Source organism: Setaria viridis, chromosome 3 (genome assembly GCF_005286985.2).
Source record: "Setaria viridis chromosome 3, Setaria_viridis_v4.0, whole genome shotgun sequence".
Taxonomy (NCBI): Eukaryota; Viridiplantae; Streptophyta; class Magnoliopsida; order Poales; family Poaceae; genus Setaria; species Setaria viridis.
In genome coordinates, this window is record NC_048265.2 from 13222469 (window position 1) to 13243565 (window position 21097).

Here is a 21097-nt window from a genome sequence, read left to right on the forward strand (position 1 = left end):
TTACTGGTGTGTCGAAGGAATTGAAATTTCAATGCTGGGCCAAATCCGACGCTTCTTGCGCCTGAACGGATTACAAACATACGAATCTGTAGCAAAGCAATGCCAACAGAGCCATGAACATTCATGGTGCAGAACAAACGCTCTAGCTTGCTTGTATCTTACTAGTACTTATACCACATCCCTCTTGCAGAACATTACAGCAATCCTCGTCCAACACAAACTTCTTACATGACACTACAGTCTGGGTAAGTCAGTCCTCGAAAAGCCTGACGCACTAAGCCTAAAAATCAAAGCGTACAGAAGAGCTAAGTAAAATGAAAGGAGCATTCATCCAAAGCTTGTCCCATTCTATAGCAAATTCACTTGCCACAAGTTCACACCACATACACATATGCATCGCGGCTTCATCTCCTTCGAGCGCCTAAGCAGCACACGTGCTTCCACACATCAGGTTCCTGCAGAACAAGAGTCATAACAAGAAAAACAGTTTCAACATTTGCTACAAAAAATTGTTTTTAAGTTTGAAGAGCAGCAGATGAGCCAGACGCCTTCTTGATGTCATAGAAGCGGGTTTTTTTTTTCTGATAAACTGGCCAGTAGACTAAACATTCTCTCAAGTCTTCACCATTCTGACCCTTTTTTTAAGATTTCGGTGGTTTGAAATCACTATAACAGTCTACTATCATCATATTATCCAACTAGTAAACGGTAGAAAGATGAAGCTTACATTATAGAGCATCCGCCGCGCCTACTTTTCCTCCTGGCAGGCATTGCCTCCCTTCTCCGTGGGGGTTGAAGGACCACTTTGATGGCGGTATCAAAGACAGCCTTGACATTCTAGAATGGCCAACATCATTACAAAAGTCAGTATATTCATCTATTGCCAACAACCCATATATGTCAACTTAAATTAACGAAACGACAAACCATATTTAAACAGGACATAACAGATCAAAATCATTTCACATGAGGCATGACTACCTGCTGCGTTTTGGAACTGCACTCGATGTAAGCTGCAGCACCAATCTGCTTCCTCAGTTCTTCACCCTGCATAACAGGAGGAATAGAACTATAAGAGAAACTGTAAGGTACTTCGCATAACTATTTGCTGGTAAGATACAACATTCGGCACTATAGACGATGAAAGAGCTAACCTGTGCTGTCGTGATTGTTGAAGCTCCAGGATGGTCAGCAAGGTAGGCCCTGTGGTCACGGAGATCTGAACAATTCAACCAAATTCCTTGATTAGCTATTGGATCTTGGAAGAACAATCATGACAACGAACATGTGGCATTAAACTTCATTGAATCAAGGTCACATTCAGCATTTCCTCACCTAACTTGGTCCCAACAAGAACAACTGGAACATTGGGCGCAAATCTGCGAAGCTCTGGCATCCACTGTTTGGTCAGAAATAGAATGATCAGTTCCTAATGACCCAGCAATAATAACCACATAATCTGAAAAGCAGAAACTGCAAAGATTCTGCTAGCTATGCTGATCAGTTCATAATGACCAAGCAATAATAACCACATAATCTGAAAAAGCAGAAACTGCAAAGATACTGCTAGGTATGTAGTCACAAGAAAAAATAAAGCTCTTCTGCAGCTACTATGTTCAGTATCATTATCATTTGTCAGAGATTGACATACTGAAATCTAACATTGAAACTTTAGGTTTTCCTGGATCCCCTCCTACACAGGCAATTGGCTATATTACATCTGCACCACGATTCCAGGCTTTCTTGGGTTCTCTCCCTACGAACAGGCCACCCACCAGCCACCATACAACAATACAAGCACTTGCCAATCTTATCTACATACCTTCTTAAGAACATTCTCATAGCTTGCCCTGCTGATCAGGGAGAAAGCCAGCACGAACACGTCTGCGCCCCTGTAGCTCAGTGGCCTCAGCCTGCTGTAGTCCTCTTGCCCTGAACAAAGACAACAGGCAGAGATATTTTTAGGATGCCCAGCCACTGACTGTATCAAAGTTTAGCTGTGAAATGGTAAGCAAGCAGTACCAGCGGTGTCCCAGAGGCCCAGGTTGACGATGTTGCCATCCACGGAGACGTTGGCGCTGAAGTTGTCGAACACCGTGGGAATGTAATCCTGTCAGGAACCACGAACAGAGCGCCGTCAGTTTCAGGAACCAGAGAACTGAATGCGCACCGCGAACTGATGATTCCCTCACAGGTTTTCCGCATTCTCAAAGAGGAAAGGGACAGGAGGAGATGGAGCATAACACACATGCCGAGTGAGTGCCTGCTGCCTACTCCTATCACTAATGCTGGAAAACATCAAACGACCTAGGTTTGGATTCAGAAACAAACTGAAAAATGTGCCGCTCCTACCACTGGACAGCCAGTTTTGTACCGGAAGGTGCCCAAAATCCCAGAGCCAGATCGAGCAGAAAGAATCTGACGAAGAACAAGGAGGAGGGGATGGGCGCCGCCCGCGAATGGAGGAGGAAAGCAGGCGTGCGCGCATACCGTGGGGAACTTGTTGCTGGTGTAGCAGATGAGCATGCAGGTCTTGCCCACCGCGCCGTCGCCCACCGTGACGCACTTGATGAACTTGGTTACGCTCATCTCTCCCAACTCCCCCTTCTCTCTTTCCCCTGGCTCTCTTCTCCCGCACACCAGGCAGAGGCGGCGGCTACTGCTAGTAGTAGAAAGAAACAGGACAAAGAGCAAAGCAGGAGGGACAGAGACAAGAATGCTCGCCTCGCTTGTCTTCTCCGAGAAGGCAAAGCCACTCCACTCCACTCCACTCCAAGCCAAGCCAGGCAAAGGCACCGGCCTGCCGCTTCCTTAAAGAACTCGCCGCTCGCAGCTGGCTGTGCGCGCTGCTACCGGTGGCCTTGGGAGGCGTGGGTGTAAATGCGACGCGCAGGGCAGGGAGGGAGAGAGGGAGGGCCGGGCCGGCCGGTCAAGATTCAAGAAGGTTGCTTGCCGCAAGAGCCCTTCTCCTGAGGCCAGCTGCGCTGACAGCTCTGCGCCTCTGCTGACGGCCTGCTGCTGCTACTGTTCCTTGCCGTGATTACACAAAGATTGCCCTCGTGCTCGTGTTACCTTAATCGACGCGTCCTGCCCGGTGCTGCAGCAACGTGATCACGAATCGGGAGGACACAGTACGCCCCACTACGTCCAACCTTTGAGCCTGATTATTATAAAACTATTGCTACTGTATTAAGCGAAAAAGGCAAAATATTCGGGCTAAGTTGGTGGAGCTCCAACAGTTCCGACTCCTCCCCGTAGCGTCAGATGAGCCAGAGCCGGAGTAGCTAAAAATAACTGACTCCATCGGCTCCTCCTTGATCAGTGAGAGAGGGAGGAAGAAGAGAGAAAAAATATCTCACGTGAACAGTATTGCTACGTAAACATCAAGATGGCAGGGAGTCGGAACCGTTTCGAACCGCACCGAACCGGCCCTCGTACTTCATGCGCTATACTGCTTGTGATGAAAAGGGTAGTACAGTAGTGCTCGTGTGCACGGAAAACATTTGAATTTGTTTAAGCTCAAGTTTCAACGTTCAAATCTGGGGGAGCGTTTTATTCCCCCCGAAAGAAAGCGAAAAGAGTCAAAAGGAGTCCGACTCTGCTTTTTCTTTGCCCTGCGCATATTCAAATCGATCACCCAGGAGGAGCGGGGAGGAGAGGAGGGGGAGGGCGAGGCGGTGGGGCCCGCACAGGCCCGGCGCACGAGGACCCTACCCCAGCACGCGGAGCGGGTCGGGGATCCTGTCTCCTCCTCGTCGCTCGCCTCAAAGCAAGGAGATTTCGCTAACCAAATTAGAGTTTTAATCGACCACTGACAGCACTGCGCTGCTGACTGACTCGTGGGGCCAGGTTGCAGGGGACCACGTGCCAGTGACGCTCCTTGACGTTTCGCTTCCCTCTCCACTTCTTCTCCAGGCCTCCTCGAGTCCTTTTCCTTTCAGCGAGGTTTTGAAGGCCAGCGAGCGAGCAGGAGCAGAGCAGCAAGCAGAGCAAGCCCAGGCAGCCGTTCGGCAACGGTTTCCGAGACGCGCGCGGATCGGTCGTGCTTTCCTCTCGTACGCCGGATCCTCCACGGACACTCTCCACACCTGCTCTAGCTGACTACTAGCGCCACTAGGGTAGGGTAGGAATTGAATGGCGGAATACCCGTCGCGAATTAAAGCTGACGCCCCACAGGTCACTGACGAATGGGGACGCGGGGTGCTGGACCCACAGGCCGTCGGTAGGGTGCGCGACGAAGCGGGTTGCTCGAGGGGGTTGGAATTGAATGCGTAACGGCCTGGGGTGGGGTTGTTGGTGGGAGGGCCGTTGGATGAGTCCAAACTTGCGATCCAAAATCACTGACGAAGTGACGATTTTATTAGGTGGTGGTTCCGCTGTGCATTTAGGCCCGACTGAGAGGAGCCCGTCTTTTATTTGGGCCGTGCCCACCCCAGCCCAGGTCGGAAGGCCCTGAAAGCATGAACTCAGCCCATTCTTGTCCGCCTGGTATCTTTTCTGCAGCGTCAAGTTAGCCGGTCAAGGCCCCTGATTCTCTGCAGCTGCTCAAAAAGTTTGAGACGCGAGGACGACGCGGCCACAGGCCACTGACGTGTGGTCCCTCGCACACATGAGCCCCACCTGCGAGTGACCATGCGGGTATTCTCACCGACGCGACGCGCGCTTCCAGGCTCTAGTGTGTTTATTTGCAGCGCTTTGCTTTCGGTTAACGCTTGTGCCTTGGTACTTTGACCTCAGCTCAATGACAGGCCGGCCCCACCAACCAGCCAAACAAACTACTCCTATCATCCCATGCTTCCTTCGCCCGCCGGCCCGGCGCGGCGCGCGCCCAAATGCTGCTCCCTTCGCACCACCGCCGCGCTCCCCCGCGTCGCGGAGGGCGCCAGCCCCGTGGCGGCGAGGGCAGCGGCGTCGCCGACCTCTCCTCGCGTCTCGCGGGGTTCCTATTCCTCCTCGCCCTCGTCGCGGCCGCGCTCTGCCTCTCCTCCTCGTCCTCCCGCGCGCGCTCCGGTCGCCGCCACGAGGAAGGCGGTAGCCGCGAGACCCTGCCCGGCGGCAGCGGAGCGACGCCGAGGGTGACCATCTTCGCTGCGCCGCGGCCGCCGCCGGAGGGCTCGCCCGCGCGGCAGGAGCTGGCGGTGCGCTCCTGGCTGGCGCTCCCGGGGAACGTCAGCGTCGTGCTCCTAGGCGCTCACGCCTCCTGGCTCGTGACCGCCGGGCGGCTCGGCCGCCGGGTTACCGTCGATGCGGCCATCGATTCCGCGTACGCATTCACAACCCCCTTAACCTCATACATAATCTACGTTGCTCTGCGCCATGAACAAATGAACTCGTGGCTGCAACACGGAACTGATCACTGCCGTCTTCATCCTTGGTTTAGGTTCATGGGGACGCCATTCTTCCACTCGATTGTCGCGAGAGCACAAGCTGCCCCTGACTCCGACATTTGCGTTCTTGTCGATGCTGAGATCATCCTTCTTCCTGAAATTTTCGACGCATTGGCACATTTCAGCAAGGTTGATCGTGATTGGTTCCTTGTTGCAATGTCACGTAACATCACCGAGTTCCATTACCAGCTCGCTGACAATGGAAGCCACTGGGTACGAGCAGATGGTAAAAATGTGAGCTTCAAGAAGGTACCTTTTCCTCCATCTATGAACAATGTAACATTCATAGAAAATAACCGATTGCTGTATACCTTGTCGTTGCTGATCAAATGTTCTCTGTCTCCATTAGTTGCAGGAGATTCCAGCTGACAAGTGGGCATCAGAAAGCTCTGACAGGGGGCTGATTATGGCGTGGAACAGTCCGAGCAGTCCTTTACATGCTGGAGTTCTGCCTTCGTTTCTGTATGGAAGAGGAGCACACAATTGGTGGCTGACTCATGAGGTTCTATCATCTGAAATGAGACTCGTCTTTGATGCAAGCAGTCTGGTTCTTGGATTGTATCCTGAAAGTTTTAGCTCGATGCATGACGTGAGCTCGAGTAAGAATGACAGGTTACCTGCTGGATCCTGGGAGTATAATGTCAATCGCCACCTTGCCGCAATTTATGGCTCTTATTGCTACCGATTACCGAGAAGACACTCTACGGTGCTGCATAAAGTGGTAAAGCAATCTGAAGAGTATACGTTCAGCAAAGCTGACGAGCTGACCTTGTCAGATTTTATAATCAGCAAAGAAGAAAAAGCTCATGGAGGAGGCAGCCTATGGAGGAATGAAAACACTTGCTTATCTGGACATCTGCACAGCTCTGATCTTCCATATTCTTTGAGCATGCTACTTGAGCTTGCTGCTGATAAGAACAGGTCTGTTGTCCTTGGTGTGGCTGGAGTAAGTTACAGGGACATGCTCATGACTTGGGCGTGCCGCTTGCGCTATCTTAGAGTTACCAATTTTATAGTCTGCGCCTTAGACCACGAGACATATGAATTCTCAGTTTTACAGGTAGTTATTTTCAGTCACATCCTTTCTTCTCCTTTTCTCTATTTTTAACCTCTTTACTTTGCAAATCACAGACCACCTCAAGCTTTCAATCCTAATTCTAGGGTTTGCCAGTTTTCAGAGATCCATTATCACCAAAGAATGTCAGCTTTGATGACTGCCACTTTGGAACAAAGTGTTTTCAGCAAGTGACAAAAGTGAAGTCACGGATTGTTCTAGAGATATTAAAACTGGGTTACAATGTGCTGTTGAGTGATGTTGATGTTTATTGGTTTGACAATCCAATGCCATTCCTGTACTCTCTTGGTCCCGCTACATTTGGAGCACAATCTGATGAATACAATGACACGGGTAAGTCAAGGGTCTTATGATTACCATTTTTTGGTGTTTCTTCCTGTTTTGGTTCTCTTGACAATGCACGCCTACATCTATCATTGGGTCAAATTCACTTGTAACAGGAGTTGATTTCATTTAGGTGGCACAAAGTTCATCGTAAAAAAGTAAATGACACATGCTTTGACCAATAAATATGAATATGGCATATCAAATAATAAAATAAATATGCTAATTCAGTTCTGTTGATTCTCTAGATGTTAGCTCCCTGCTAATTTTGGCTGTGCATTCTCATTGCTGTTGGTTGGTTGTAGGACCAATAAATTTGCCACGGAGATTGAATTCAGGATTCTACTTCGCTCGCTCAGACAACGCCACGGTCACTGTGATGCAGATGATAGTAAAACATGCAACTAATTCCGGCTTATCTGAGCAACCTAGTTTCTACGATGTCATGTGTGGGGAAAATGGAACAAACCGCATCAGTGACGACAAATGCCTGGAGGCCAACACAAACTTGACTGTTGTTTTTCTGAACCGGGACTTATTCCCCAATGGAGCTTACAAGGGTCTATGGGAGAAGCATGATGTACAATCAACTTGCAAGGAGCTTGGTTGTTTCATCTTGCACAACAACTGGATAAATGGGAGGAAGAAGAAGCTCCAGCGGCAGATGTCGTCTGGGTTGTGGGACTATGATCCTAGCTCTAGGCTGTGCTTGCAGGATTGGAGTGATAGAGGTAGCTTCAGACAAATGGGCCATTTTTATCCGTTTGAGGACAGTGACAGATAATGACTTCACAACATGTACCCAAGACGTCTGTTTTTTTTTGGATAAAAATGTCTGCCAAATCTTTATGGCAGTAATACAGAACGCTCATATGCATGCATAGTATTTGCACAAACTTGAATTCATATGTACTCCCTCCGTTCCAAAATATAGGTCGATTTGACTTTTCTAAATATGTAGATTTTGCTATGTATCTAGACATAACCCTATATTTAGATGCATAGAAAAATTTATATATCTAGAAAAGCCAAAACGACCTATATTTTGGAATGGAGAGAGTAGATTTTTTGTTAGGTAGAATGAAATTTCTGAGTTTTTTCTTCCAGTTAGGCAGATGATATTTCTGTGCTAGAAAAGGCAAGAATTCTGGCCCTGATTAAATCCACCAATATGAATATACGCACTGTAATTTAAGTTACTTATTGCGTTTTCTACCAATCTTCGGCAACTACATTAAAATCAACTTTCTGTGCTTTTCGGAGACACAGACCAGTAAATTAACATTTAGTACAGAGCAACAGCTTCGCTTCATCTTTAGCTGAGCATCTCGGGAGTTCACATGTTCAGCAAGGAATGGATTGGTTCACATAACATGGCGGGATTGAAAAGTGCAGATACTAACTTGGAATTTCCTTCACCAGGAGATGATTATAGTTGCGTACCTCAAAAGGAAATGATTAAAAAACTACAAGCCGTTCGCAGGTCAGCAGCTCACTCGAGCAACAAAACAGACAGGAAGAACACATAAAATCCTTAAATCACATACCCACTTCAGTTATCTAAATGGAACTCTGGAAATCAGAACAGGACAATGTTGGGCTACATCCTTAACAGTACAAGAGATTTCTAATTGCAAAAGGCGACAACCTATTCCTGTTCTGTATTGTGGAGGTAGAAGATATCACTTCATCTTTGCTTCTGTAAACAGAACATGCTTGTTCACACGGGGATCATACTTCCTAAATTCAAGCTTCTCAGTGATCCGCCGAGGATTCTTGCGCTTCACATAGAAGAACCCAGTACCAGCTGCAGAAACCAGCCTGATGAAGATTGAGGCACGCTTTGCTTTCCCCATCAGTGATTATGAATTTGCAGAAAAGGAGACTGGATGGAGGACAAACAAAAGCATATGATCAGAAGTCCAAGACTTACATTCAAGCTCACGCCACATTACAGAAAATAGAATGTACAAAGTAAATAGTAGAGCACGCAAAATTCGTAGATGAGTTAGTAAATGCATCTCAAAACCTTAGGTAGAACATGCAAACATACACTAGGGAGAAGGCTCATTCCACAGATTGAAACTGTCCTATCATATCCGCAAGCAGCTTGCCACCCTTCTTGACATACAGATTAATATACGTCCATCTATCTGTTATATCCTATCAGCTAGCCTCGATGTAATTGCAACTTAAATAAGCAAATGGAAAGAATCCTTCCAAAAGACAGAGGAAGCCACCTTAACAAGAAAATTTCAACCCAACATTTATCTAACGAAACAAAAGATATGATACATGCAGGAAAAGGAAGACAGTGAACCATAACAATTCCTGCTTTTTTCAAGTAGGATAAATTCAATAGCCACATTATAACTGCAGTCCTCTGATGTTGTCAAAAGCTATCTCCTTATGGCACAAGACATAGAAAGTGTGACAAGGCCTTAGTGCAAACAAGCACCCACGACCAGAGTTCGGAAACGAACTCGTAGGAAAGGAAATCACTGGGTCAACAGGCAAATATCCCTCACCATTTTCCTTGTCCATAAACATTTCCTTCACGTTTCAGGTTCCGCTGCAATCTAAACACGGGCAAGCGCGAGGCTCCCCATCCCCCAAACAAAATTTTGGAAAACATACTGCTACTGGTACGGGTACTCGGGTCCGCACCAAATCAGTCCGCTAAAACTTGGGTGGATGGGAACGATTATCAGGGGAAGAAAGACTAGGGTTTAAAGACTGCGGAATTAAAGAACAAGACGAGGAGTCCATTCAATCAGGGTAGGGCTTCTTACCAACGAACGAAGAAATCAATCGGATCTCCTTCTCCACTCCACTCCGCGCCCGTATCAGGAGGCGGCGAGGACTAGAGACGAACGGGAGGCGGAGTTGCGGCGGGGGATCGGGCCTGGGTGCGGGTGTGCGCGCGTGGGTCGATCAGGGGGTCTCGGGGAACGACGACGGTGCGGCGCACGGTCGCGCCAGCTCGAGGGTGCCGCTAGGGTTTTGTTAATGGTTTCGGCCTTTGTGGAAGTGGCCCGGCCCATCCTACCTCTCATACAATGGGGACATTTTTGTTCATCTCTATACTATGCTTATTTTATTTTATCGAAATCCTCTTATGATTTATGAAGTAATGAAATCTTATACTTTTTTTAAAGAAAACGTGGAGCCTGCTGGGCTGTTCTTCGTTGCTAATGTGTCAGTGTCACTCACACCCCGTTGCCGCCAGCGGTGAGAACCGGCCGTGAGGATATCTCGACAAGCTCACCAGGCCCGCTGCTGGAAGACGACAACAAGATGGCATGATATCAGAATTTTGCAAAAGCATCACTACCAATAATAATGTACAGATCTCACAATTTGCAAGAACTTCACTGAGACAATAATGATGTACAGCATTCGCAGTTGCATACAATCTCCGTGGCTCACCCGGTCACTCTAACTCTACACAGGGGACAAATGCCGTGGACAAAACTGGGAAAGTTAACAAAGGAGAAGGAAACTTGACAAGAATCTATGCACCCGACTTAAATCTATCTGCTGGAACTATGCAGCCTTCCACCTCTCCAGATTTGCACAAATTGCTGCAGGTATCCGGTTATATACACAAACCAACACACCATAATGGAGGAAGCAACAATCGCTATGGGAAGGTCATCGCCATATACAAGCCCCTGCTGGAGCATCCATCGAAATTACTTATCCCTCCTTTGAGATTCTGATGCTAGTACATCTCTCGTCTTCTCAAGGCTTTTTCTTCATCAGAAGTCTTCTCATCATCGACGTGCTTCAACAATTCTCCATTTAATCTAGTTGTCAAGGAGGGAGACAATGGAGCATAAACACCTATATAGTAGGGGAAAAAACGATATTAAAGACATTCAAATAAGAATTATATGATGATTTCAATTCGAGAGGAGTAAAGGCCACACACTTCTTGATTGTGGGATCCTTTCATAATCCTTCGTCACATGCAACAAGATGGTACCGGACAACACCACAATCAAACCACAAATTCCAGAAATGATGCTTCCAGGGCTTTGACCGGACCAATCCTGCACAAATAATTAAACCGCATGACAATTAGGGCTAGCACATAGTTAAACTCTTAAACTTCAAATAGATGAAAATTCAACAAACTTGGTATTACTGTTTGTCTTATTTAGTAAGCAGTCCTAGACGAGCGAAATTTCCTATGCTTACTAATACGATAAAAATTACTATTTTTCTCCATCCACCAAAGAGAAAGGTTCCATCAATTTATTGCAGTTCACTTATAATAATCTGCAGTCCCAGTAGTTTATACTTTATACGACTATAGTTGAGGCATGCATAAGGAACAAATGCAACAATGTGAAATTCTCCAAAAGGGTCCCAAAAATGTATCAGGGTAAATGGCATGATGAAAATAAGAAATGAATATATATGCTGAGGGTGAAAGAAAATTTACCTTGAACATTATGACACTTGCAAGTATTGTAAGAGTTGTGAACATTACGTAATATATTGGAGACACAATTGCTGTGTTGAATGTGTCAAGTGCCTACAGTGAAAAAATACAATTTACTAAATCAAAGTGAACAGGAACCAGTAACATAATATTTGCGGTAACTGTATAAACTAATGCACTTCAGTGCATTGTTCTGTAAATAGTGGTATTAACTCTACCATAGCAGTCTACAAAACTATATGCCACTAGATAATATTCTGGAGTCAGGGATAAGAGGATGTTGCCCAAATTGGATCTAAAATGTAGGTAGAAACACAATTAGGACTAAACAAAGTCAGCAAATGAGCTTTTGATGCAAATCAAATAGGTCCACATCATGTCAACCTAGCATTTGGCCACCAACTTATCATAATCTTACTTTCTTTTCCAACATGTTTGGTTGTTAAGAAGAGTGATAACAAGCAGAATATTATATGCATAACAATTATTTGATGAGAATGGGACATGACACTTTTCAACGTAATAAACAATTCAAACCCAACCATAATTTGAAAGATCCAAACCAGTTGAAAATGGAGTTAATCTCAAAGGTAAAAAGAATCAATATGATTTATTTCTAGGTGGCAATTTTTATGTTCCGTTCTGTTCTTAGTCCTCACTAATCAAACGATGTCTATATATTTCTTACAGTCCATATGGTTTTATACCGTTTCCAACTAACAACTTCTGTTTTGAATCTTTGAAGGTTACGCAGCTTGCAAACATAATTCCTACTTTTGCTAATACATTTGCAAAGGTTCAACTCCCAAATTGCATTCAGATAGCTCTTCTCTATCATGTGCATTTATCCAGCTAGAATGTAAATGGTTGTGCTAATAGTGTCATAGGTTACTGAATGGAAGCAAGTTGCAACAAGTTGTACAAACCTTATTCAAATAATTCATCTGTGTCAGCACACAAGTAGCCACAACAAGCATAAAGAACCAAGTCTCTGGATATATTAATTGGTTTGTCCCCTCAAAAGTCAGCTTTAACGATGTACCAAGAGCTTTAACACTCATGACCTGAATAATGAGAAAAGTTAGCACATTCCCTAGCCAGAATAAAGAATGTATTCAAATAAAACACTAGAGAACATATGAACTGCTGGCAGAAGTGCCATTACCGAAAGAGAACCCATCAAAGAGCAAATGGCGGTGTAGATCAACACATTTGACTGCCCATATAGAGGGGAGAAATAGAACACCAGGACAAAGACAACCACAATAACTGAAGCGACATATAGCAAGAAAGCTGCAAATGAAAACAACAAGGTATCTCAATCCTAATATTTAACTTCCTACAAATCATGAGCTAGCAATTGTATGAGTAAACCACACCCATAGTAGTCCTCACCAGGTTGCGTTGCCATGTTCCATATTTCCCTAACCGATGTAATCTCCTGCTCCTGTGGAGCATGGATAACAATGACCACAGACCCTGCTATGCACATCACACAGCCGAGCACCCCGAGGGCATGCAACCTCTCATTGAGGATGAAATGAGCCAGCACTGCACTGAATGGTGAAGACACCCTCAATGCCAAATTCTAGCTTGACCGAAAAATGAACGGGTAACAGCTGAATTGCAAGACGAAAGTTGAGCTTCCTGACCTAACAATTATGCTGAGTGCTCCAAGTGGAGTAACCAGGACCGCGGGGGCAAAGGCATATGCCACGAAATTCGCAACCTCTCCCACAATCACTGCAAAGAGGAAAAACTCTGCTCAGGATCGCCCGTAAAATACTATCTATAAGCATCATGCCCCAGCTCTGTACTGAAATCGCACGAGGAAACCTTACTAGTGATCATGCCAACCCACCACAGGGGCTCCATGAGGTACGAGTACCCGCCGACACCTGCACATGCCACCACCGTCATCATCAGGAAACCAAGCCAAGCAAAGCAGTCATCTCTTTTGACCAGAACCAGCCTGCTCCAGCTACCAAAGGCAACAGCAACAACAACAACAACAACAACAACAACAGTACGAGAGGATGTGAGGTGGGGCGAGCGACCTGCGCGGACACCGGAGGCGACGGCGGCCCGGCGGAGGCCCTTCTTCTTGATGATGAAGCTGGCGCCGATGAAGCCGCTGGAGAGCAGCGCCAGGACTATCCCCTTGACGTTGTCCGTCGACAGCTCCGGCCCTCCGGAGGCCCCTTCCCCTCCTCCTCCTCCCCCCATCCCTCCTCCCACTCCGGCCGCTCCTCTACACGCGGCCGAGCGCCACGGACGGCCGGGTTCCGGCGGGGATTGCGACGGGTGGGGCCAACGCGACACCTGATTGCTGCTCCGGACTCCGGTTTTGGGGTTCTCTACCGCCTAATCCGACGGGAATGCGGTTGTAGGGCTGCTTGGCGGGGGATTCTGATGGTTCTTGGGAGGGGAGAGGACGAGCTGATTGGACAGGCAGAGGAGGAGCTGCGCACGAAGGGGGCGAGCGAGACGCCCGAAGGAGGCCAGGGAGGACGAGTCGACGAGGCGAGACGGAACAAAGCACGCTGATTAGGCGTCGTTTTCTCGCTCTACGGAAATTTCTTGAGAGAGGGGGAAGGTGTGCGCCTGCGTGGCTGGCTGATGGGGTGATTGGCGGGGGAGGCTGAGGCGTGGGGCCCAGCTGGCATGGCACAGCTGGTTCCTGCCAAGAGTGTACCACGTGGTGAATCCGGCGTCGGATGGGAAATTCGGCTGGGCTGTGGATCATCCATCCCGAGTTTTCTACCGCGTATCGTGTAAAAGTCTACCGCCTCCGTTTCACAATGTTTGCTCATGAGATTTTGAGAAAGTGTCGGCCTGTTCGCTTCAGCTTATTCAGCCGGCTTATCAGCCACCAAACAGTGTTTTCCTCTCACAACAAATCAGCCGTTTCAACTTTTCAACCGGCTTATAAGCTGAAGCGAACAGGCCCATGTTTCAATTGAGTTTTCTATTTTGTATCGTGCATACAAGAGTTCTCTGTGTTTTATTATGTACGTTCATGATCAAGAGAATGTATCACAATGGTTGCCCATTGAGAAGGATGAAGTTCACTCCACACACCCCGTCTTTTCATCAACATAGAGACAACTGCGGCAAACAAGAATCACGATCCAAAAAGGTTACTAATGCTTCAACCAACAATTTAACAAGGCTCAGCTGTGTGCATCCTAGTTGATGCATACGTCGGGAGTTAATACTTCTATCATCTAAAGACTACACAACTTTGAAATTGAAATGGCAAAACAAAACATACGGGTCGAGAAAACAGGGCCAAAACATGCCGTCTATTAGCCAAAGCATAGCACGGATGTCCAATTACGTCTAGAAACAACAAGGACTAGCATTCTACAATTACGTCTGCAAGGTAGGCTGCAGACTAGTCGGGATGCCAATCAGGCGCCCAGCAAAGCTGAGCAAGGGCTCTCTGTGGCAGGGAACTGAAACTCTTCTACCCAGTCAGCTGCCGATCTATCACTGCCGTAGCATGTCCCGTAGCTGAAGCACCTGTTGCCGTTGTTCTGGAGGGAGCATGTTGATCTGCTCAGCAGACATGCCCAGGACTTGCTGGACGAGCATCTTCTCCATCTCGGGCGTCAGCTGCTTGAACAATGACCGGATTAAATAGTTCATTCTGGGAGAAAACATAGGAAGGTAATGGTAGTACCCGACTGTTGCTCCCAAATGCTAAGAGAAGATACTTACAGGTGCTTGTCCTGCCTGGATACCACCAATTCCTTGGGCCATTTGTCCGGGCAACCCGGGTAACTGTCCAGGGAAATGGGAGCCTGCAGCAGGCGCTTCTGGGCCCCGTCCCCACGGAGCTGACCTATCAACTTGCATGGGCGCTGTGCTTTGAGTATTGTAATGTGAACTAGCCTGCTGAACAGATAGATTATGAGAACTGATGTAGTGAACCATGGTCGCCACATTACATGGAAGATGGAACTAAAAGAGCACACCAGTAAAACTATCTTTGCAATTAGGACCATGTGTAACTGAAGCTTGTCAAACTTTCCTCTATCTGCTATCCTTAAACGAAAATATAAATTCGTGGAGATATATGTGGACAAATGGTTGAAATATCCCTAGAACTGCAGACTCTGCTCCATACACCAGCCATACACTTTTTAATGTTTAAAGAAGAATGCTTATAGCTGATCCTGGTGTCGACTAAACAAACAACAGAAAGTAAACATGCATCTAGCAGCCTAGCACTACTTTCAGGACTATACTGGCAGAACCATATAAATTTCTTAGTATACATAAAAAGGGGCTAATAGAACTTTTATTTCCCAAGCATTTAGGAAGTGCCAAATATGTCTATACATCCTTTAGAAACAAAGAAAGGGGGACTAGCAGATATTATTTGGAATTTTCACATATCCGCAGGTAGTTGTGAGTGTAACACAACACCACAGCTTTAAACTTTGTTTCACAGAACCATAGATACTTAGCCTATATAACACACAACCATAACTTTCGCTTCTTTTCCTCATCTGGATGCCACCAAAATTTTTTTTAAAAAAAGACATCAACTGCTCCAGTTATTTTGCCTTCCCCTTGCAGCTTGAGCCTGAAGACATACTTTTTCCCTACAGATAGCTCAGTATGACGCACATCATTAAGGGCCAGTAATATTTTGCCATTGACCTCTGAGGGGTACGCCATTCGTGCTTTCACTCCCATTCTTCAGCATACAAGTTAAAATTATGATGCTTCATAATACCTCGGCATCCCAGTAACGTGCTCATCACCTTCTATCAACACTATTCTCTCCAACCCCAACTATCTTTCTTACTGTGGTACATCCGTACATGTAATCAGATGAGGAACACCCAAGAGAGGCAATCAGGTCAACCAAATTTAAATGGCAAAGGATATCCATGTCCATCTTTTTCAGAATATAAATAAACGGTATACCATCAACGGTAGCACAACACATGTTCACAGTCCATTCTTTGTTAATGAGAAGAAGCCAAGGCCCAAGACAGCTTTCTTTTTATTTTTGCATTTGCATATAGACAAGAGAAGCAAAGTTTTGGCTTTTGCATTATATAGATCTAAGTACTAGTGGTTTTGTGAAAAAAAGTTTAAAACTTTTGATTTGTGTTACAGCAACAAGTACCAATGGCTTTGTGAATTTTCTCATTTGTTTTTTCACATATCTGGAATATTCTTAAGGCAGGACTACAATGGTGCATTAATAAATCATTAGTGGAAACTGTCAAAACATGAAAAGGAACTGCTCCCTCCAGTCACAAATACTTGACACTTTAACCAAAATCCTGTCAAACTTTTGAAACTGACTATTAATAGTTTTCAAAATATTGGAAACATAAAAAATCATATGCGTAGATTTGTCTTGAAAAGAACTTTCATTAATTCTCATACTTATTAGGTATTATAACTGTGTTCTGATAAAAAGTAGACATCAAAGTTCAAACTCAAAGACCGTTAAAAAGAGTCAATGGCTTCAAGTATGTATGACCGGAGGGCTGTATAAGTTTTCTGTATCGGTGCCCTTAGGAATAAATTATTGCCTTGGGCCTAAGAAGTAACTATAGCAAAATTTGACCTTTACATGCACCAATGATCAGAGGAAAAAGCCAAATGATAATTAGAACATGGAAAGCATCACTAGAACCTAGCTAATCTTATGTCGCAGAATTGTTGTACAGTACCATATGAGTGCCAGATTTGATTAAAAAAATTTATATGACGAACATTTTGGTCATACGTCATTTGATACTGAAATTTCAATAGTCGGCACATAAATTGATCAATATGTTAGTCAACTTTGGACCCTATGTAATTTGCTTCTTCCACACCTAGAACTATTGTGATGACAGCAATAAAGAATGTGATTCTTAATTGCATCTCCTACACCTAACTCTTCCAAACAATCTTCATCAAACTCAGATAGAAATGGGAAGATACTCATGTTAGCTTCTTTCGGAAGGCAATACCAAAACTCCAATGCAACACAACCATATCTTTCAGAAGAGAAGAAACTGTACCGGGTATAGCTGTGGTGGTGGCTGGCTAGGCAATGGTGGTTGGCCAGCAAGGAAAGAAGTTTGAGGGTTCCCGCCTGGCTGCAAAGTTTGAGGGTTCCCGCCTGGCTGCAAATTACAAACATGATGATCAGTATGCAGAGCATGGTACCTAGTTATCAGCATCATATAGAATCTTACATGAAACATCTGTTGTTGTAAAATGTGCTGAGGAGCATTTCCATGAGTCAAACCAAATGAATTTGGCACTTGCGGATGCATCTGATGTGAAAAGGACTGCATGGACTGTGGCCTAGGCATCTGGGGCAAAGGAGGTTGGAACTGTTGATTAAACATTCCAGGATTTTGCAAAGGTTTCTGTGGCTGACTATGAACTATAGGCATATGTGATGGAAGATTGGAATACTGCGGAGGAGCATGAGGTAGGGTCATTGGATGCTGAGATGACTGAGGAATCGATGAAGGCATCTGATGAATAGGATATCCTTTTGCTTGTGCTGCTTGTGGTGGATTTGCTGACATAGTAGGAAGGTCCATGGTTGATCCCACATTAGATGGACCAGATGGAAATGGGGTAGAATGTTGAGCAACACTCTGCTGGTTAGCAGGTAATAGTGGTGGAGGCAAGCTGACATGATCTGGCGCTGTAGCTTTAACTGATGAAGGTGCTGTCGGCGCTGCTGCGGGTTGGACTGTGTCTGAAGGTTGTGCCTGTAGGACAGGGAATGTGACAGTAAAATTCAATTTGCTTGTTAGCAAGACAGATACTAAGATTCATGAAAAGTTCAAGAAGTTTGTTTACAGTTTTAGGCGTTTTCACCATTCCAAGTACTACTTGTGCCTGCAAGCAGAAAGGCATATAAGATGCTATTTTGTTCAAATGCATGTGACAAAATCATTTTGAATTAGTAGTGAGATATGCTGTTAGATGATGTGATGGAGAGACCAAGACAGATTTTGCCACAACAAAAATAACATAAGCAGGTATTAGAACAAGAATGTTTGAAACAAACAGTTGGAGAACAATCTTAAAGTAGAACAAGTAGTGACTTTAATGCTATTAGTGTTTGCTGACCAACAAAAGTACATAAAACATATCCAAAGTTCTCTCATTAAAAAACAAACAAATAGAAGCGAATGGATTGTGTTGACACTAGCAAGAGATGCATAGCAGACATTCAAAGACAAATATTAAGCTGACTGTCACGCCTAAATTCCCTTCTAAGGGGTGTAAAAAGCAACCAACATTTTTGTACACACTAGTGTTCATGAATCCCCTTTCTTGAGTTAACATGGACAGGCCCAATTGGAAGGATAGAGAGCCTCTGTTTCCCTCCCTAATTCGTCAGGCAACTAGAAGCTACATGCCTCGAAGCAATATGAACCAAATCATTTCCGGATTATTAACCAAATACGAATTCAACAACCCGCAAAACCCTAAAGCCCAACAAATATCTAAACTCCGTGAGCGGGTTCAGCCGAAGCACCAAATGCAGGATAAAGCGAGAGCACGCGCAGCGAGAAATCTCACCCGAAAGAGCGCGCGGGTGACGTCCGGGTTGTCGACGAGCATGCGGCGCACCGTCTCCTGGTCGTGGTCGATCAAGGTCTGCGCGAGCAAGCGCCGTAGCATAAAAAACCAGTAAAAAGGTAAGCAAATCGGTGAACAAACCGGCGGGTGGAAAGGGACACAGAAGAGAGGAGGGAGGAGAGAGAGGAATTGGGCTGGTAGGGTTTGGGGATTTGGGGTGAGGGCGCACCTTCATCTTTGACATCATGTCGTACATCTCGGAACGGGACATGGCGTTGATTTGGGCCGCGAGGGCTTCGCCCGCCGCCGCCTGCTTGGCCGCCATGGAGGGTGGGAGCGCGGCAGCGGCCGGAGATTACGCGACGGCGACGGAGATGGGGCGGACACCGGGGACGGGACGGGAGACGGAAGGCGGCGGTCTATGCCGCTATCGAACTGCAACCAGCAAAGGCTGCCTGCAAGCCGCGGTCTGACCAGAGTACCAGACAAATAGCTGTCAAACTCGAATTGTAATCTGAGTCAAATAGCTCTAAAAGGGGCAAATGGTTTCATATTATAATTGAATTTGACTCAGAATTTCAAAATCTCATGGTACGAGGCTCTTCAGAAGTTGTTTGGTACAAACCAATAGCTTTATTGACACGAAGAGATAGGTGTTAAACTCGAATTTAGTCTATACTCAAACCATTGTGATTCCATATTTTCTCGACACGGACTACGCAACGGGCTTCAAGGAACGATAAAGAGAAATTGTAATGATATCTAGTCAATACAAAACCTTGAACAACGTTTTCGACCATTCTATTGCCTAGATACTTACAACAACTAAAAATAAAAAATAACGATTTGATGGTAAAAAACTAAAAATAAAGTCTAGGTAAAAAAATTCATCAGTCATACACGCTAAATGTCGAGATGCCGCTGCAACTAAATCATATGAATCTAGTATTTATAGGATAATCCATGAATAAATTCGACGGATAACTAAGAGGATAACCTAGAAAGGAGAAATTTTATATTTTTCTAAAAAATGAATCATAAATGTATAGCCATAACGGCAACAAGTTTACACCAGTCACTGTATGCTCACCGCGCTCTAGTTCCTGTAAAAGCTCTAAAAACAATTGCAGATGACTGATGAGTAGGTACTCGGAGTAGCATGCAATAACATTTTACGGTTTTAATATAATCTCTGATCATAAATATTTAATGCTTCAATTCAAATCTTGCTAAACTTCAAAACTTTGACCAGTAATAGCTTTTAGAATATTTCGTTTGTAAGCTAAAAAATTCATATATTCAATTTTTCCTTGAAGAATACTTTCATGGACTAATACATTTATTATGTCCTATAATCTATAATTTTAGTTTTGCAAAATACCAATATAGATGCAGTTATCTCTCATGCACTCTAAGAATACATGCATGCAAACCCTCACATATTAGCACACCTGAGAGACTTAGGCGAGGACTTGAATTCACTGTAAGAAACTTAACTAATTGAGCGATGCTTTCGCTATAACTATATTTTTCTAATAGAAATAAAAGTCACATTTATGGCACAGAAGATAATAATACTTCATCTTCGATTTCCAATTCAGTTACAAGTCATCTAGAGTTTTTTTCCCCTTTTTGAGGAATCAAAGACCTTTTTACTTAAAACCTACTCTTTGTACACGATGAATACTTTTGTTTTTTTGTTGAGACATTAACGCAACCGTTTATCTACTCCATCCGATCTTAAATATGCATTAGGATTTTAGACTTCATACATATTGCGATAGATTAGCATGCATTCTTAGGAGATAAAATGTTGTATAATTAGATTCACATTGCACGTAGTAGTATCTTTTAACAAGATTTGATCTTATGGCCACTGACGATGTACTGTAAGAGTAATTGGTAGTCCAAAGCATACTCCCTTCATTCTAAATTATAAATTATTTTAGCTTTGTCACAAGTTGGAATTCTAACTTTGACAAAGTTTATAGACAAATGCACATATATCTACAACAACAAACTAGTTTTATTAGATACACCATGTAATATATATTGATAGTGCATTTATTCGACATTGCCGATATTAATATATTTTCCTATAAATGTAGTTAAAGTTAAACAAATTTGATTTAGAATGAAACTCAAATGGTACACGATTTTGATAAAGAGGGAGTAAATGCGCAATGAAAATATATTTTATTATTTATCTAGTAAAACTAGTTTGATGCCGTAGATATTTATATATTTTTCCTATAAATTTGATCAAATCTGAAGACTTTTGATTTAGTAAAGATA

At 44.7% G+C, this 21097-nt stretch overlaps 4 protein-coding genes across 7 annotated transcripts; 1 reads left to right on the forward strand and 3 right to left on the reverse strand.

Moving 5' to 3' along the window:
• Positions 1-127: 127 nt before the first annotated feature.
• On the reverse strand, positions 128-2984 carry LOC117849920 (rac-like GTP-binding protein 2). The gene is made up of 8 exons (XM_034731661.2): positions 2491-2984; positions 2023-2110; positions 1823-1932; positions 1336-1399; positions 1155-1219; positions 982-1047; positions 728-837; positions 128-455 (listed from the first exon to the last, which is right to left on the reverse strand). Exons 1-8 carry the CDS (start codon positions 2587-2589, stop codon positions 422-424), a joined length of 636 nt encoding a protein of 211 aa, XP_034587552.1. The 5' UTR covers positions 2590-2984; the 3' UTR covers positions 128-421.
• A 1815-nt stretch (positions 2985-4799) lies between these two features.
• Positions 4800-7663, forward strand: LOC117847244 (beta-arabinofuranosyltransferase RAY1). The gene is made up of 5 exons (XM_034728414.2): positions 4800-5263; positions 5381-5636; positions 5737-6447; positions 6549-6795; positions 7092-7663. The coding sequence occupies exons 1-5, from the start codon at positions 4833-4835 to the stop codon at positions 7568-7570; spliced, it is 2124 nt and encodes a 707-aa protein (XP_034584305.1). The 5' UTR covers positions 4800-4832; the 3' UTR covers positions 7571-7663.
• A 2468-nt stretch (positions 7664-10131) lies between these two features.
• On the reverse strand, positions 10132-13812 carry LOC117847246 (probable magnesium transporter NIPA3). Of its 2 annotated transcripts, none has more exons than XM_034728419.2 (9): positions 13294-13812; positions 13078-13134; positions 12889-12979; positions 12632-12792; positions 12402-12529; positions 12163-12300; positions 11237-11329; positions 10721-10841; positions 10132-10595 (listed from the first exon to the last, which is right to left on the reverse strand). In XM_034728419.2, the coding sequence occupies exons 1-9, from the start codon at positions 13460-13462 to the stop codon at positions 10591-10593; spliced, it is 963 nt and encodes a 320-aa protein (XP_034584310.1). In that variant the 5' UTR covers positions 13463-13812; the 3' UTR covers positions 10132-10590. The 2 variants fall into 2 exon arrangements, with proteins under 2 accessions (XP_034584310.1, XP_034584309.1); XM_034728418.2 differs by having other exon boundaries at positions 10132-10632; positions 13294-13810.
• Positions 13813-14360: 548 nt separating this feature from the next.
• On the reverse strand, positions 14361-19271 carry LOC117847245 (cleavage stimulating factor 64). Of its 3 annotated transcripts, none has more exons than XM_034728417.2 (7): positions 19032-19271; positions 18803-18880; positions 18092-18112; positions 17452-17982; positions 17275-17379; positions 14960-15136; positions 14361-14854 (listed from the first exon to the last, which is right to left on the reverse strand). In XM_034728417.2, the coding sequence occupies exons 1-7, from the start codon at positions 19125-19127 to the stop codon at positions 14729-14731; spliced, it is 1134 nt and encodes a 377-aa protein (XP_034584308.1). In that variant the 5' UTR covers positions 19128-19271; the 3' UTR covers positions 14361-14728. The 3 variants fall into 3 exon arrangements, with proteins under 3 accessions (XP_034584308.1, XP_034584306.1, XP_034584307.1); XM_034728415.2 differs by having other exon boundaries at positions 18074-18112; XM_034728416.2 differs by having other exon boundaries at positions 14960-15133; positions 18074-18112; positions 19032-19270.
• Positions 19272-21097: the final 1826 nt, after the last annotated feature.

Excerpts from the sequence above, each read along its gene's own strand:
- LOC117847245 (XM_034728415.2), bottom strand. The coding sequence starts at position 19,127 with ATGGCGGCCAAGCAGGCGGCGGCGGGCGAAGCCCTCGCGGCCCAAATC. Across the intron at positions 18,881-19,031 it reads ACATGATGTCAAAGATGAAG|ACCTTGATCGACCACGACCA; the intron begins GTGCGCCCTCAC and ends TTGCTCGCGCAG. Across the intron at positions 17,983-18,073 it reads TGGTGAAAACGCCTAAAACT|GCACAACCTTCAGACACAGT; the intron begins GTAAACAAACTT and ends CCTGTCCTACAG.
- LOC117847246 (XM_034728418.2), bottom strand. The coding sequence starts at position 13,462 with ATGGGGGGAGGAGGAGGAGGGGAAGGGGCCTCCGGAGGGCCGGAGCTG. Across the intron at positions 13,135-13,293 it reads CGCCTCCGGTGTCCGCGCAG|GTGTCGGCGGGTACTCGTAC; the intron begins GTCGCTCGCCCC and ends TGGCATGTGCAG. Across the intron at positions 11,330-12,162 it reads AGATGAATTATTTGAATAAG|GCACTTGACACATTCAACAC; the intron begins GTTTGTACAACT and ends TTTTCACTGTAG.
- LOC117847244 (XM_034728414.2), top strand. The coding sequence starts at position 4,833 with ATGCTGCTCCCTTCGCACCACCGCCGCGCTCCCCCGCGTCGCGGAGGG. Across the intron at positions 5,264-5,380 it reads GATGCGGCCATCGATTCCGC|GTTCATGGGGACGCCATTCT; the intron begins GTACGCATTCAC and ends TCCTTGGTTTAG. Across the intron at positions 6,796-7,091 it reads TGATGAATACAATGACACGG|GACCAATAAATTTGCCACGG; the intron begins GTAAGTCAAGGG and ends GGTTGGTTGTAG.
- LOC117849920 (XM_034731661.2), bottom strand. The coding sequence starts at position 2,589 with ATGAGCGTAACCAAGTTCATCAAGTGCGTCACGGTGGGCGACGGCGCG. Across the intron at positions 1,220-1,335 it reads TCTTGTTGGGACCAAGTTAG|ATCTCCGTGACCACAGGGCC; the intron begins GTGAGGAAATGC and ends TGAATTGTTCAG. Across the intron at positions 838-981 it reads GCAGTTCCAAAACGCAGCAG|AATGTCAAGGCTGTCTTTGA; the intron begins GTAGTCATGCCT and ends TGGCCATTCTAG.